Source organism: Zosterops lateralis (genome assembly GCF_965231275.1).
Source record: "Zosterops lateralis genome assembly, chromosome: 6".
Lineage (NCBI taxonomy): Eukaryota > Metazoa > Chordata > Aves > Passeriformes > Zosteropidae > Zosterops > Zosterops lateralis.
In genome coordinates, this window is record NC_139761.1 from 22,463,353 (window position 1) to 22,480,771 (window position 17,419).

Sequence of the window (17,419 nt, forward strand, 5' to 3'; positions counted from 1 at the left end):
GAGAGCGAAGTGAGACAACCCCGAGAGAGCAGAGCAAGGGAGTTACCTGGCAGTGCAGTGTGCTGGTGAGCATCTTCGGTGGGAAGCATCAGCAAGCACATCCAGAGAGTACAGAGGAGATAATGGATTGAACTGGAAAGTCAAGAGATTTTATTTAAGCAAAGCATTAAAAGAAATAGTGCCCAGATAAAGCTCCTCAGATCTGTTCTGTTCACACAGTATAAGCAGACCTTTCTAGCACCTCAAGGGGTAAAGACTAGATGAGAACAGGCTCACACTTCAGACAAAAGGCTAGCCCAAAGGGTGAAACAGCAAATCTCATAACCACCTTCTCACAACAGACAGCCTCAGCACACTCGTCTTCCAACGTGCATTATTAAAAATGCTGCTTGACTAAGAGCATAAGTGCTCTATTGCTGCATGCCATGAGAAAAAAGTCTGCTTCTCTTTCAGAAACCATCTTGTCTACCTTCACATTGCAGAGAAAAAAAAGTCACTGTTATGAGTTGTGCCAGCACAGAACTTTCCATGGAGCAGTTCCTGTATTCCCAAGGGTTGTGTATATCACTGAAACAGACCTCTAGAAGACTCAGATCGACCAGGTTAAGTTCACAATGAGCACCCAACTCGTTCCATGGTGAGTTGCTCCTTCCACTCCCCTCCAACCTCACAAGCTGTCTTTGCAAACTGCTTAAAACAAATTTTTGCAACAGTGCATGGTCAGGCTAATGTAAGATACTCTTTTGGACATACCCTCAAGATTTGTCTAGTGTATCAAAGCTGCACATGACAGCTTACTGTAGAAAATACAACGGTCAGGATTTTTGATGGTCAGGACAGAAATGGAATAATCTGGTCAATCAATGCATGGAACAAACTTTGCTCAATATGTATATAGAAGCTTTAGACTGGTAGTTTCTCTGGGGTACCTGCTTTATACTTCCATTTGGCATTTCCTCTTCATTTATAATTCACACCTCAAGGCAGGAAATGAATTTCCATCTGCTTTGCAAAGTACTAGACCAATCTCCTGAACACTCTTCTTTTATTACTAAGATTACTGATGCATTCTTAAATAAGGACAAAGGAACAATCCACACCTATAGCAGGACTCATCATACAAGCTATCTGCAACTTCAGAACTCAGTACTAGGCCTTTACCCTCCACCTTTCTGAGAAAGAAGATGAACCACAGAGCTGCTGCTATCAGGGAGCTCCTCCTTAAGTGGGACTGCTCCTTTACTGTCAGTGAAGTAACACTGCAACTGCACAGTAGGGGGAATCACCAAGAACCCTCTGTTACTGGAATGGCTGATTCAAATTCATTTAAGAAAAACTGAAGTTATTTACTTTTGGTCATTTTAAAGCTTATATAGTTACTCTTATCTTTAGCAATATAAAAATAATCTGTAAAATGTTCTCACTAATGGAAAATACACAATTGCATAAAAGCTTGAAAATTATTTCTTGCTATATACACATTTTCAGTCACCTGAAAGGTAAAAAAAATTCAGTCCTACTGCTCACCAACCACAAAACAACTCGTGTAGGAATAGAAAGGAGTGTGCATGGCCAGGAGCACTGTTACAACATGACTGCTCAAATGGGAGAGTGCTTTTTTTCGCTTTTTGCTATTAAGAACCTCAGCTTTTGTATCTTAAAGTAAAAAAAAAAAAAAAAAAAAAACAAACCTAGCACTGAAGCTATGAAAGACTTATTTGGAGAATATAAAAGTGTACACACAAGAGTTTCAGTCACAAGAATGCCTATTTCTCTTGCTTATCACCTCTTATATTTTCTTGTTACAGCTGCTATTTAACTACATCATTTAAGCTCACCATTTTTCCCTTCTCTGTGGATGAGACTATCAGGTAGAAGCCTGAGCCAAACAAGGCAAAACAAAGCATTTAAAAAGAGAAAAATGTTCTAATTCTTATGGAATTTTGAGGGGGCAAAGCTCCTCCTGTCAAGAGGCATTTTCACTCCCACTCACTGTCAGAAAGGACGGCCTACACTAACCTGAAACGGGGAGATAAATAAAAGGAGTTCCTGAGCTATTCAGTTTAAATAGACAACACAACTCCTGAGAAATGGGTTGTGTTCAAAGCCCAGAAGACATCAGTTAACAAAATGAGAAGGGACAGGACTGCCTTACCTCATGTGCAGAGTGTGGGAAATCAGAAGCCAGCATTATGTTATTTCTAGAGAGAAGGAAACCAAGAAAAAAAAAAGGAAAAGCAAAGTCACCTTACCTGGTTGCGATCTCTCTTCCCCATGGATGGTAACCAAAAACTGGAACGAGGCAGAGTCGAAAGGACAGGTAGGAGCAATGCCAAGGAACGAACATGGGGGGAAAAAAAAGAGGGTTGGGAATAAGAGAAGGGGAAGGGAAGAACAAAGATGGAGGGAGAAGGAAAAAGATTAAACATCATCAGGAGTCATATTAAGAACAAGAAATTTCAGATACACGGAAGAAAATTAGGCATCAACAGCTAGTAAAGGCTGGACGCACTGCACTACAGTCAAGATGTGCCATCCTTACCTACCCATTCCCCAGAACAGCATTAAGGAGATGCCAAAAGATAAGCACCATGACTATTTCCAGTGCTGACTACAATTTAAATACACTAACTGGGGAAGGAGACATAACACCAAAGAAAGAAAAAGTAATTTCACACCTGCCTTGTCAGCATCACTTCTGCAATCTGGGTATGCACCCATAGTACAGCTCCACAAAGAAGCATTTAAAATAATTAATATCTGGGGCTCAGTCTTCTCCTAATGTCCAAAAGATCTGCAGTTACTGCAATTGCACATTGTAAGGGAGGAAGAAAAAAAAAGCTGACTGCAAAAAACATCCACACACTGGGGCAGCCTTATATAAACACACACACATATATATATATAAAACAAAGGGGAAGTCAGCAATTACAAGTAAGAAAACAGAGAAGCCATCAGTAGAATACTGTCTCCCATTCCACAGGGTACCCTTAAATGTTCATCCAGCTCTTCATGTCCTTCACTCCCAGAAGAGAAAAGGATCCTATAGCTCTTTTTCCCCTCTCAAAGTTCGATACAACAGCTGTTAAGGGCCTTACTCTTTCTGACGTGGATCACTAACAATGTGACCTAGCCTCTCGGTGCTCAGAGTGCTCATGGAGGTCTCCTGAAACACAAAGACAGGCAAAAGGTTGCAAACTCTCACACAGTGAGCAGAGAATAGCTTGCTGCTGCCAGGAAGAACAAGTCTTATTCCCTTGGGTCATATCCTTTCCTTACCAGCCCATTTGCAGCTAACATGTTCACTCCTTCCTTTTAGAACTTCACCTGAGATGATTTAACTTATTAGAATAGCAGAAAATCGTGCAATTTTATTTCTGAGGCTTGTTTTTTATTTTTAGTGATTGCTTGCAGAGGGGCACACCATAAACTGGACTAGAACAAAGTATGCAGCACAAGGATGCATGAGAGCAGGGGAGATGGCTGGGAAGTGCTTCTTCCATGTTACTGGGGTCAGTTGGGCTAGAAACAGGCTGAGCTAGGACACTACACTGTTTCATTAACAGTGGGGATTCACCAACCACCAATGAATAAATTAAGGAGTAAAAGCATGATGCTTTTGCCCTTACTGAAAACAGCAATTCAGCAGCAGGACATCTAGCAACTAAAGACAAGGTAGGTCCTAGGAGAGAGGACTTGCTCTGGGAGCATGTTGCTTCCTGCGAGATGCTGCCCTGTGTATGTACTCAATGCTGGCATGCACGTACATACACAGCCTGAAGCACCAGCTGTTCACATCTGCATAGCAACTGCCTCCAAGAAAGAAGTACACTTTTCATCAAGGGACTGAAGATGAGGGCAAAAGTCTTTCACAGGGGAGGTTTGTTTGTGCCAGGTACATAGACAAAACACACTCAAAGTTTGGGGGCAGTTGTAGCAGCAGGGGCGAAAGACGGGCTATTTGTTACAGCAGGAAAATTATTAACTTAAAGTGCCATAATGTTTAAATTTACGGTTTATTACTGTGTAAATTACAAGCCATACTTTTGGTAATTAGCAGCTCGCTGGCGGGGAGCTCTGAATGAAACTCATTATTTATGATTACAATTTCGAGAGAGATGGGGAAGGGGGAGCAGTGACCTCCGCAGCAAATGACAAAGATCCCTTTAAGGTGATGAAGATAAATTAAACAAGTAAATATTATCCTTCTCATTTGGATCATTAGAGGTGTGCCGCCAGGCCCAGTCACTTGCAGGTGGCCTCAGGAACCCTACGTAAAGTCAGTTTCTTGCCAGCTGAGGATTCATATTTTGAATGCTGGTTACAATTAAGCAAGGTGAGTGGAAGAAAGAAGAGGCAGACAAGGATCTTTCAAGTATGACTGAACAGAAGGCAGCTGTCACACTCCTCTAGACTCCTGGCCCCCCTAACACACCTTGTTATCAGACTACGGCCAACCAGCTCAGAACTTATGCCAATGTTTCCAAAAGCACAGAGCACATACTAATAAAAAGAAAAGCCAAATACAGCCAATACCTTCCCTCTCAGAATCACCTTTTACAACAAACAGCAGCACTCAATAATTCAGACCCAACTAGGTGTGCCCCTCTCTTCTAGACAAACATCTGCAAAGTATCTTTCTATTACAAAAGGGACTGATATTTTGTTTGGTGTTTGCCCTACCTATAACAAAACTAGTCAATGGCTTTGGGGAGCTTTGTCTGCATTTACCATTTTACTCTCCTGTCTGCCCACTAAAAATGCAACTGCTAAAACCACCTTCCAGTGCTGCCATTCATACCAGTCTTCTTCCCTATACAAAATTTGGCCTTCCTTCACCTTTGAGCCACCTCTCTGCCCTTGTAGTCTCAGATGAGCATGCACAAGTCTCATGCCATCATCATTTTCTCCTATATTCTGTCTAAATCTTCTTGATATTTATGCTCCCTGTCATTCTTCTTCAGGCCTCCTTTCATACTGCTTTCAGTGCTGATCAGCTGTCTTTGCCACTCCAAATGTGCCTTAAAATCCACTTAGTCACTCAATCATCCTCTGACAGTCAAAGCAGTTAAACAAATCAAGCAATACATGAAACAAAAAATATACAGGACCACTTTCTGCAGAAAACAATTTACATGGTATCTTCAAATAGTACTTCAGGACTGATCAGAATTTGAAATACAAAATTACCATCTTTCAAAAGGGCATACCTTGCCGACCAGCCTCCTCCGACCTTTACGGAGGCAGCGGGCAGCAGCTCCTGGAAGGCGATTCAGGCGAGCATGAAATCCTGAAAACCAAATGCAGAAAAACTGAGCAATGAATACAGAAGATTCTTCCTGACAAAGCCACCAGGAAAACTCCTTAGTTCAGTAATCAAATCAGATCCTCTGTCTCTTGTTTGTCAGTCTCAAAGATGTAGATATGCCAATTTATTCACAAATCAAATAAAATCCTTACTTTTAAAAAAAGGAAAACTGCCAGTGGGCAGCTGGTATGACTATTTCAGTAAACTTGGCAATAGTGCAGCTTTTTCTTAATTGGATCTTAAAAAACAAACAAAACAGATCACCAATACCAGTTTAAATGCAACACCTATGAACAGAACCTACTCATGCCATCACATCAAAAGTTCTCAAACACAATTCCTTATGGACCTCACCTCTCTGAGCAGGCCGTGAGGGCAAAAGGAAGGTGGAAACAGAGAGCTTATCCAGGCCTGAGTCAATCCTCTCCACTTCAGAGCAGTGATCAGCTCCCCACTTGGGAAGAAGGTTGGGGACAGTGAATCCTTGAACACATTCTCCTTCATAAAACCAATCACTTTGCTCATCATCTCCTAAAGAAATAGGATGGAATTAGCCACAAATAACATCAATGTACCCTGTGACAGTCCCTCAAAATACTACAAGTAGGCATATCTGAATGTGAAACAGCTGAAGTCTCATTAGGAATTCGTTCTTGAAGAGCCTTATATTTGTATTCTGTTTCAATGATCCTCAGTAACTATGGGGCTTACTAAATGCTTTAAACTATCCAACTCATCAGTCTCCAGAATTTCCCTATAGAACAAAGCCTCTTTATAGACCTGCCTAGGGCAGGTTTAGCACTCTGTTGCTACTGCATCTCATCAACCTTAGTTCAATGTTGTGTGATGTCTTATGCAGAACTCTTTCTCTGAAGTAATTACTGCAACACCGGTAGAGGCCAATCATTTGGCACATGTTATAGGCTGTCACAGAAGAGACTTCACAAGAGGGGAAGACCAGGCTCACAGGGTAAACAAAAGAAACATACTGATGAGAAAGACCCCTGGTCTCCTAAGACAAAAACATGTAACTGTCAGAAATGGTCACTCTGAGTGTAAGTATTAACCATGCTGTGAGTTGCTCTCAATCAAAATTTCTTAGAATCTCTCAGAACTACAAGCCCTCCGCAAAACTAAAGCAGCAGCAACAGAAGTCATGACCAAAGTCTACACAGAGCTGGGTTGCTGTAGTTAATGCAAATGCAGTCTAAAACTGAACTGCATCAGACACTGTTCATAGTAAATCTGTCTGGCCAGAAATTCCCCGAGAGCAGTAGCACACATGAGCAGCATATGAAAAAAAAAGCAGGAGGAGAGCTAAGAACCTGACACACGTAGCATTTCAGCAGCCCAACTCATAAACAGTGCCATGTAATTGCAAGGTGCTCCATCTGCCTTAACAAACTAACCTGCCTACCTTAGAGTAAATTCTCATTTGCCTACCATTAAGTCTCAACTCAAGCAAAAAAACAACAAAACAACAACAAAAACTACAAAAGAAAAAAAAAAAAGGCAAGAAAGAATACAATAAAGTTAAAAAAAATTATCCTAGTGAGAATGCTGCAGTCTTGCACATAACAGAAGAAGCAACACATGAAACCAAGTCTGAACAGCAACAGGCAGGACAGACAGAACACTTTATCCCAAAGCTCTGACATTGTTTTTCTGTCATGCATCAAGTTGACTTACCACTTATATCTTAAAATATAAAAATCCCATCTCCACTTCACAGTAAATTAAAACTAAGTAACGTTGGATAGTTCCTCTAAGAGATCATAATTTGTGCTAAACTACTCCTAGAAATTTGGGTCTATGAACATAGTGCCCTGTCGTACCTCAAATCACTACTTACACAAGACCAACTTTAACAATCAGCATCATATGCTAACATGCAGTAAGTTTCACTGTGAGAGATCCCAGTGCACTTAACAAATATAAAACCAAAAACCCCACCTTACAAACAAATTATGAACTAGGATCATTCTCTGCTCACAGAACTGTGCTGGTATGTGCAGTTGCAAAGACGATTTATTTAATTAGCAACAGCACAAATATTACATGATGCGACCTCAAAAGAAAGAGGGGGAAAAAACTGCATTTAAGAATGCTGTCAGTTTAAATTTCCCATTATTAAGCTTGGAATTGTGCTGGAAAACTATTTATAAGGTGATGATCTGTGCCAAAAAAACCTTAAATTTTGTGCTCTCTCCATCTCACTGACATGAAAAGCTGTTGGTTTTTTATTTACTTAATGATTAAGAATTGCCAAGGAAAAAAAAAGGAAAAGGAGATATTTTTATTTAATCTGAAAGAGCAACAATATTTTTAACCCTTTTAATGTAACTGTAAGGTAAAACATCTTTGCCAGAAAGCTATCACAGTATAAACTGTTTGAACAGAGAGAGACCTGATGACAAGGATGTCAAACCTCTTCTCTTACCTAGACAGGGAAGGCTATAATTGGACTTTATTAATTTATCTAAGTCATATTTCTACATGTTCCTGTATATTGAGCATCCTACTTCTAGTAGCAGCCAAAAATTACTGTCTAAAACAGGGTATAAAATCAGGGCGAGTATATAGGGCAAGCATATAGACAAGTATATATATACACACTACCCAGTCTCCATCAATCGTGTCTCAGGTGATGAAGTAAAACACTTCAGTCACCACTCTGCTTCATCATCTGATATACAAGTGCTCACTAATTTCAGCTCCCCCTGAACAATCATCAGTAAAAAGAGAAGGCAAACAGTTCTTCTGTTGCCTTTGAAGAACTAGAGTCTGGAAACAGTTATTTTTCAGCAAAGGCCAAAGCTGATATTTGAAATCCCTACTCTTAAGAAAGTATTATATTCCCCTAAGATCACAGATTGGTCCTACAGCTGAAAATACCATCAGAAAACACATAAGAATGTTTGCTATCATTGTGTTGCTTTACACAGGTACCTGGGCCATTAACAAGGTAGTGGAAACAGCATATCCTATTGAGCTACTGGTGCTACTTCCTTTAGCACTCGTATATTCCCAGAAGAGATCTCATCCAAATCTTAGCTTGTGAAATGTGACAGAATCAGACTGCACAGAATTGCTGGTCTCTAGGGTCACATTCCACATGCTCCAAATGTAATAGTCCCCAATGCCTATGTGCCAACTACAACCTATTTCGCACTTAACTTCTGCCATATCCCCTATCCACTGAACACTGTGCTGTGGTTGATAAATAAAACCAGATTGCACTTCACACTCAAAACTCCTAAGATACCATTTCTACAACAGACATTCAAAATACCACATTCAACTAAAGCATATAACAGCAAGGGAGGAACGCACATTTAAATAAATGAAACCTATCACATATTACCATCATCTCATTAGCACAGTCTATTAGGTGACTTGTCAGTATTAAGTTATTTTTTTTCCCATTTTCTCTTCCTGCCCATAGAGAAAATAACTAGCAGATTCAGGCACTAATGGTATGTAGACAACACTTAAAACACCTAGAGAAACAAATCATAAGCTGCGCTTCTTCATTATGAAGAGCTCTCAAATTCCTCCTGTATCTCTGTGCCTTTCCACAATAACAGCTTCTTATATTGTAAATATTATGGATCTGATACACAAAGTATTTCATTAGGAAAAGTGTAGTGTTACGAAAATCATACATGTATAGCCCTCATCTCATTTCTTAACTTCTAGCCACTCCCTGACAGTGGTGTTTCCTCACACACTTCTCTCTCTGTCTCTCTTCAAACACAGATCTTCCTTTGCATTTGTAAAGAAAGTAAGAAACTCCCTAGCAGCACATGAGGAAAATCACAGGACACTTGTTACCTTGGCGGCCTTCATCATTGGTAAACAGGCCCGTATCACTGCTGCTGCAAACACTGCTGGTTTCACTGGAACAAAAACACAGAAAAAAAACCACATGGTTACAATTGCAATAAGCACAATACAAAAACCACTCTATTACATTTTACTGACCAAAATACTTTATGCATCTCACAAAAACTGAATTTCAGATACATGACTGGCTCTAGAACAGAACATAACTGCTTCCCATTAATATTTATAAATGCTGCATCACTTGAAAAAGAGTAGAATTCTGTATCTAGTTTAAAGTTATCAAGGAGCAATTAATAAAATGGCATTTGTCTCAGGTACTAGAATTAATAACCCTAACCATGGTATCATCTGGAATACTCTGTCCTTGGGTTACTTAACAGCTACTGAAAACCCTCTTAAGTTTTCTACTTCAGATTTCTTTACCTCAAAAATGTTACACTGTCACACAAACAGCCTTCCCCTCCCAATCTTTATTTTATATGGAGCAAAGGGCAGCTAGGCCATTTACAACTCTCCAGCTACATACCTTAGCACAGCATGACTTGCTGCTGCTGAATGCAACTTTGTCATAGCATGACATACATTTGCTGAAGTAGTTCGAGGAAATTTAATTCTTGAACAAAAGAATAAAGCTAGACATTAATGTGTAGAAAGCCATTAATTGACTGGAAAGCTAGACAAGTATTTGTAGCAGAAGTAAATGCTCATGTCAGTCTGAAGCATCAAAAGGCTTTAATGCTGACTTGAAATCATTGGACACTTCAGGCAATACCTCCTCTGATTTAGTTGAGAGATACTAGGACAAGCAGAAACTACTTACTGCCTACTCCCTGAGCACTAACACTTTAGATGAGAACACCAGGTGTAAGTCAGCAGTAGAATCAGTCTCCAGGCAGGGAATGCTGTTTGAAAGTATCTCTGGATTCCACTTTTCCAGGGAAACGGGATCATACTAGAGACCAGTATCAACTGGAAATCCCTTGATTTACAAGGCTAAATGATGCGGGACCACAAAATGTGTCACTCCAAAGAACTGCAGGCACAGAATAAAACTCTATTTTGTGAGCATATTATTGTTCTTAGAAAATGAACTCTGAAGTACAGCCAAGTCAATTCATCATGCTGGGTATCTAAAACTCTGCATCTTCATCATTGTATAAAGGCCATTTATACTTAAAGGATGAACAATCTGTACAGTATTCTCACCTTTCAGCATGTAAGTTAATATCAAATTCCAAATTAATCCATTATAAAGCTTGGCCATGAATTCATCCTCCCACATATATACCACAGCAATTAAGGCTAAGGACTGAGAACCACGAATTAATTGTTTCATCCCAAGCTCTCCTACCAACTCACTGTATGACCCTGGATCAATCTCTTAGAGTGCCTGCTTTCCCTTTTGATAGCCTGGATAAACAATCCTCACAAGCTGCAGATGTGAGGACTGAGTGACTGCTTCATAAGGGTTTTAGCATCCTCAGAGGAAAGGTGCCTGAGAAAGGAAAAAGCACTGACAAGAATCCAGGTCATATTAACAGTACTTTAAGCACCCTGTTGCACTGAGAACTCTTTAGTTCCTTATAGATAAGCATCACTGCCAGTGCTTTACAGGAACAAACTTTCAGGGATTTCACTCTCTTCACTACCCTTTTTTACACTGCAGGGCTGAACACAAACTAGACTCCTATGCAGGCCTTTCTGAAGGTCCAGTAAGCACTGATTAATGACCTCCACTTGCAAAGGAGGCTACTTACCTTAACCATGAAATAATGAATGCTATTGATCCGACAAGCTACTGCTATAGAGTGTTATTGATCACCCAATCTTTGGTTAAAATGGTCCTCATTTAGCAATTTCACTGTCGCAAACACCTGGAGCAAAGCATGCTTATAATTAAATAGTTTGGGGGAGTTAAACTGAGAGGTGATGGACAGAGATCTCAGGTTTCCCCCATTTATTCTTTTGCCTGAGCTATTGTTTGTGTCAGGAGGGATATTGATTTTCTATAAAAATAAGAAAACAAGAGGCACCGAGGGGCTGCAGAAGGTCAGGCTGGGCTGGAGAAGGAGGGGAAGCAGAACACTCTGTCTTTGTCACTTGCCTTCCAAGAGAGAGGATAATTTTTTTTTTTTTTTTTTTTTTTTTTTTAAATGGAGAGACTGGCCTCCAATTCATCAGCTTAGCCAGACTCATGAATGCAACTGCAGGCTGTCATCAAAGCAGCTCCCTTCCAAAGGATAAAGCAACTTAACTGCACATTCAGAACGAGTGATGGTCACATTCTCAGGCCAGAACATTGTACTGGTTTTGGCTGGCACAGAGTTAATTTTTTCTCATAGTAGCACTTTGGTTCTATGGTTTGGATTTGTGACCAGTGTTGATAACACAGGGATGCTTTAGCTATTGCTGAGCAGTGCTTACACAGTGCCAAGGGTCACACACTGCCCTGCCAGTGAGCAGGCTGGGGGTGCACAGGCAGGACAACTGACCATGACTAACCACAGTGATATCCTACATTATATAATGTCATGCTTAGCAATAAAAGCTGGGAAAAAGAAGAATGAAGCCAGGGACATTTGGAGTTGTGGTGTTTGTGTTCCCAATTAATGTTACAGATGATGGAGGACTGCATTCCTGGAGATAGCTGAACACCTGCCTGCTGATAGGAAGTAGTGAATTCCTTATTTTGCTTTGGTTGCACACATAACTTTTGCTTTACCTACTACGCCAACTTACCTAAAGCTAAGAGTTTTCTCATTTTTACTCTTCCATCTTCATCCCTCATACCTGCAGTGGGGGTGAGCAAGCCAGCTTTATGAAGCTGAGCTGCCTATCCAGGTTAAACCACAACAAACACATCAGCACTAAACCAGTGAAATCTCACAGCATTGGTGGGTCAGTAGAATCCCAGGTTTGAAAGAGTCACAGTAAGAGTTTTGGTACTTGAAAACAGATGAGACCAACTGCATATCTTTCACAAGCAAACACACTACTCAAAGTGATTTTTTGACAGCTCTTGTACTATGGTTTGTTCTGCCCTCAAACCAAACCCAGACCATTCTGGAAGTATTTAGACAAACAAGAGAAAAAACTTCAGCACTCAATACATAATTTGCCTTTGTTTTATTATGGCTGCAGGGAATCTCAAAACATTTAGGGACAGAAAGGTATGTTACTTCTAACAGTCTTAGGAGCTGTCACCTTTGTACAAATACACAAACAATTGCTTAAACTAAAACCATTTGTTTCCTTTGTTGTTTCCACAATTATTTCTAGATCAGGTACTGGGTCATGTCATTACCCAATTCAGAACCATCATCATTTCCTCATCGTGTCCCTGCACATCCATCCTTCTCTCAATTTATGTTCACCTTTTGCCACATTTGACTAACAATTTCAAAGATTTCATTACATGCACGCTTGAATCACAATACTGCAGCTCATCTTCCTCCAGGAATGGATTAGGCACAGTCCCACAAGCAAACTAGAAAAAAATACTATTTCCTCATTAAGAACCCATATCCAAGACTTTCTCCATGAATGGGAGTTTATCAACTGAATAAACAGGTCTTTGACCTGACTTAGGGTAAGAAGTCTTCTAGAAAGCAGAGAAAATAATAGGTATTTTAGCATTTACAGATTCATTCCTGTGTAACAAACCGAAGCAATTGTCAGCGTAGGGGAGGAAAAAGAAGGTTAAAAAAAAATCCATTCCAAATACACAACTTAGTTTGCCTGAAAACCCATTTCGTTTTGCCACATCCCCTGCTCTTAGAGGAGTGACCAGTAGTGGAACCAGTTCAGTATAAAAGTTTTGTAAATCACCAGATCACCACAGATTGCTTCCAAGTCCCACAAGCAGCATCAGTCACCTTTCATCTCATCAGCTTGTGATGACAACCACACCATTTGCTCTCCCAGGCATCCAATTTTCTTCTCCCTTCCTCAGGATATGCCCTTGTCATACATCTGTGAAAAGTACTTCTCTTAATGTACCAGAAAAAAACAGCTAGAGCACAGTGGGAGTGAGGCAAACACAGCCACTTTCACTCTGCTCCTAGCAGCTAAGTGCTAAATTTAGAGCAGTAGAGACCAAAGCATGATCCTTCACTGCTGTGAGGGAAACTCTGCAGTGAAGAGGGCTGTGTGTATTCCTGCCTCCAACTGTGGCCCTCCCTAGTGAGTCACAGCACAGATCACACATGTGGTGTTGGAGAGGTCAAATATTCCAAGCACTAGCTTTCCAGAGAGAATCCCAAGGATTTGGCAGCAGATGGTAAGTGTCATTTGATGCATACACTTGCACAATAATTAGTCTGAGAGCAAGGGATGACTGAGACAGAACAAAGCCATTTCCCAGCATGGTCCTCAAGTAACAGTCTGGACATAGCTCTTTATTTACTCTTTCCGAGGCTGGCACAATTAAAGGCTGGATGAAAGCCTGCTGGTTTAAGTTCAAGTTTGACATGATGGAACAGACTCTAACTGGTGTTAAAAACAACAACTCAAGGAACACTGTCCATCACTGCCACATCTAGTAAGGGTATTTCTCAGTCCATCACCACTGATATGCACTATTCAGGGGCTACTTAGCACACTACTTTTCCCGGAAGTAGCAAACAGCCCTGAGAAGATAAAACTACTTTAACAACTAGTAACGAAAAGTTTCCATTCATAGGTTTCTTGTAAAGCCCCACTTTGCACCCATTTTTAGCAAGGACAGCCACTCTTAAAAGAAAAAAGGGACCACACAGTAAGAGTTACATGCTACAAATCACAACTGACCCAGTAAAAACACAATAGTGGTTTCCTGGACCACAGTGAGGACTTACTACAACCCAAGCTATCACAGTGTCCCAGAAACCACTACTGAGAAGTTCGCAATTCCAGGTATTATCCACAAAGCCGTAATAATAATGAAGTGCCAACTGTCCGCTCTGACAAACTGCAGGAGCAAGACTGTCACAACACTTAACTGAACCTCAACATATGAACAATCATACTGTATTGAAGAGTTAGACTTTCTCCCAAATTTACTCTCCTCTGACAGTGACTGTTAATTACAGTGCCTGAGAAAAGAACATGACAACATGACAAATGCACACTTCTCTGTATGTTTCTCTAGCTTTTAGAAGTCAGCAGTTTAAAAACTTTCTGAGCAGGATCTTTCATCTCTGGGCTGTAATGTTTAACAGCCCCTGATATATCTAAGCTCCACATCTCCCTTTTTGAATATATCTAAATTTTGACCTCTAAAATGTTCTGCAGTAGAGTTCCAGACCTCATGTTTCATGAAAAAGAATACTTTTTGTTTGTTTGTTTTAAATGTCTCCTCAATGTCTGCTGTTCTTACACAATGGTAATTAGAAATTCAGCAATCACATTTGGTTTTTGTATGCCATTCATTAAGAAATTTCCTCCATTTGATTCTTAACAGTTGCCTCTTTTCTAACCTGAAAAACCTCTTTGGACAGAAGCAGTTTTATGATCCCAAACCTTCAACAGAGAGAATAAAAGTCACACTTGGGGAAAAAAATTCTCAAGGGCAACGCAAATTTAGACCATGACATTTACATGTCTCATTTTAATCCCTTGTATGTGATTCTGCCACAAATTCACTGAAGTTCTCCAAAACTGGACACCAAGACATCAGACTCCATTGTTTGCACAGGCTTATCCTCTAAGTAACATAAGTTCCCCTCAACTTCTTCGTGGTCTCACCACATTCTCCCCAGAGCTAGGCTTTGACAATCAGACCAAGAGCAGAAATGTAGAACTACAAGCGAGGTTAGACTGAGGTTCACACAGCACCTGCACAGAGGGCTAGCAGTAATGATGGAAGATCTAATCTGTTATCCACTACTACTTATAGGAAATGCTGAAAACAAGAAACTGAGATCAGTTCCTATCAATCACGCAACACAAGTGCCAGCTGTGGGTTTACTCCCCAAACCATAGGCCACAAGCATGGCACATCATAGCTGCAAGGCCACAGACATTTCAGTGGACTCCTTGTGCAACAGGAGCCAGAAACCTACCAGCTTGCCAACTTTTCAAGGAAGCATCTTGGGTTATCATACAGTACTGACAGGAAAGACTTGGTAAAACTCTATAGTACAGAAGCAGCTGAGATATTTCTCATCTTCAAAAAGAGAGCAGCACTGAATATTTTTAAGAACTTCAAAAACAAGGCACAGCATTTACAAGTAGCTGCAAGCAAAGCGGCCATCTGACTAGCACAGAGAAGAAACCGAGATCTCACCATTCCGACATGTTTTCATCTGAACCTTGTTTCTGATCATCAGCTTCACGCTCTATCCGCTCCTTCCTGCCCCCGTTGCTGAGGAAGGGCCTGTTCTCTCCTGACTCGCAAAGGCCATGACTGGATGATGTCCAAGGGGCATTCTCTTTCCAGCGTGAAAGACGCTGTTTCTTGGCTGACTTGAACCTGCAGCCCCTCTCACAGTTCCACTCTGACACCCTGAGCTTTTGCTGGAGACTGGCAGCCACCTCTGATGTCACACGTTTGACCTTCCGTCGGCGCCTGAGAGGTCGACAGGGTGCATTCTCTGTAAAGGAGTCTGACTCATGCCACAAGTGTTGCTTGCTCCTCAGGGTGGCACTAAGAGCTGGATGTCGCTTTACCACTGCCATGTCATCAGAGTCACTGAAATTAGCTGTCAGCACCTCACGGCAATCTTTGACAGCTTCGTCCAAGCTCGACTCTGAGGCCTCGCTGTAGCAGCAGGCATGTTCTGCCTGATGTGTGAAGTCTGAGCGTCGCTTACGACCCCGTCTCTTGCGAAGCTGACGCCGCTGCTGCCGTGGGCTTAGGGCCATCTCTTCCCATAGTTCATTCAGTTTGTTTTGCTCTGAAGTCTGCTCTAAAGCTGAGGCCAAGTCATGCACCAGTTCATCCATTGGCAATGCCTACTAAAAAGGATAACAAACAATTAGCACGAGGCATAAATGCTGCTACCAACACATCACTGGACTGTAATATGCCACAGCCTTTGTACCTTTGTAACATTAATGGAGTTAGACACTTACTTTGAAGTTACCTGGGAGGACCCAATGCAGGACAACTGCCACTTCCTGGACTAACACTCGCTTCTTCTTTCTGCAAGGGTTAAATCCCTCTTCTAGCCATGGTGGCACAGATCTCTCTCTACTGCAGCAGTTGGGCTGAGTGGTCTCTGTCTGAAAAGGCCTTAAGGTTCATCTTCTGTGTTGAAGCAGCATGCTCAATTACACATCCCAAAGGGTACTGAAGCCTGCAACTAGTTTTTGCTACCCAGCGTCAGTAAAGCCACAGAGAATGATCAGCCTTCTTGACAAACAGATTGAGTCTTCCAAAAAGTAGACAAGCAGCGAAGCTGGGAGTAAAACAGACGGTAAAACAGGTAGTTTGCAAGCCAGCGTCACTTCAGCAGCAAAGCAAGGTGCGCAGGACCCTGGGCTCCTTAGAACAGGGTGTAGACGACCAAGCCTCAACTCCCACTACCGAAAAACACCACCCCTACACCTCAGGGCTGTCAGTGTGCCAATCCCAAAGTCGTGGCCAAATCCCTCACCTCACAACACCCCTGTCCCTACCCGTGCCTTGCAGGCGTGGGATTTCTCTCGCCACCAGGCTCAGAAACACCCGCACCCCCAGCCCGGCGAACCGCAGGCCGCCTCCCTTAGCCCTCAGCGACCCGGCCGCACTGACTCCCTCCTCTGGGGAGACGCCGCTGTTTCCGCCCGACACCCCCCAGCTTCCCCGGGAAAAGCCGGGAAAACTGCCCTCGCCGCCCCGGAAGCGCAGCCTCCTGCCGGGCCTCCCGAGGACCCCACTCACCGGCCAGCGCCCCGCTCCGCCAGCCCCTCCTCAGCGCCGCTTCCGGCCTGCCCGGGCCACTTCCTCCGCCCGCCCCGCCCCGCCCCGCCCGCGGGCGGGGCCGCCGCGCCGCCGCCGAGCCCTGACAGCCCGGCCCGGCCCGCCCCCAGCGCGGGTGCTGTGCTCCGGGCTCCCCTCTGCCGGCCCGGCCCGCCCCCAGCGCGGGTGCTGTGCTCCGGGCTCCCCTCTGCCGGCCCGGCCCGCCCCCAGCGCGGGTGCTGTGCTCCGGGCTCCCCTCTGCCGGCCCGGCCCGCCCCCAGCGCGGGTGCTGTGCTCCGGGCTCCCCTCTGCCGGCCCGGCCCGGCCCGGCCCGCCCCCAGCGCGGGTGCTGTGCTCCGGGCTCCCCTCTGCCGGCCCGGCCCTCCCTCAGCGCGGGTGCTGTG

At 42.7% G+C, this 17,419-nt stretch overlaps 1 protein-coding gene across 11 annotated transcripts in view; it reads right to left on the reverse strand.

Annotated features, from left to right (window-relative positions):
- The window catches only part of GPATCH2L (G-patch domain containing 2 like), a 34,261-nt gene extending 17,180 nt beyond the window's left edge, over positions 1-17,081 (reverse strand). For 3 of the 11 annotated variants that reach the window (XM_083864113.1, XM_083864120.1, XM_083864119.1), the window contains exons 1-9: positions 16,998-17,067; positions 16,208-16,533; positions 15,420-16,090; positions 9,143-9,207; positions 5,663-5,839; positions 5,211-5,290; positions 3,099-3,166; positions 2,253-2,292; positions 47-132 (exon numbers count right to left, since the gene is read on the reverse strand). In XM_083864113.1, coding sequence (XP_083720239.1) covers positions 47-132; positions 2,253-2,292; positions 3,099-3,166; positions 5,211-5,290; positions 5,663-5,839; positions 9,143-9,207; positions 15,420-16,078 — 1,175 coding nt within the window. In that variant the 5' untranslated portion in view covers positions 16,079-16,090; positions 16,208-16,533; positions 16,998-17,067. Of the gene's footprint in view, positions 1-46; positions 133-2,252; positions 2,293-3,098; positions 3,167-5,210; positions 5,291-5,662; positions 5,840-9,142; positions 9,208-15,419; positions 16,091-16,207; positions 16,534-16,997 lie in introns of all 11 variants that reach the window. The other 8 variants (XR_014590431.1, XM_083864121.1, XM_083864122.1 and 5 more) reach the window with 6 other exon arrangements.
- Positions 17,082-17,419: the final 338 nt, after the last annotated feature.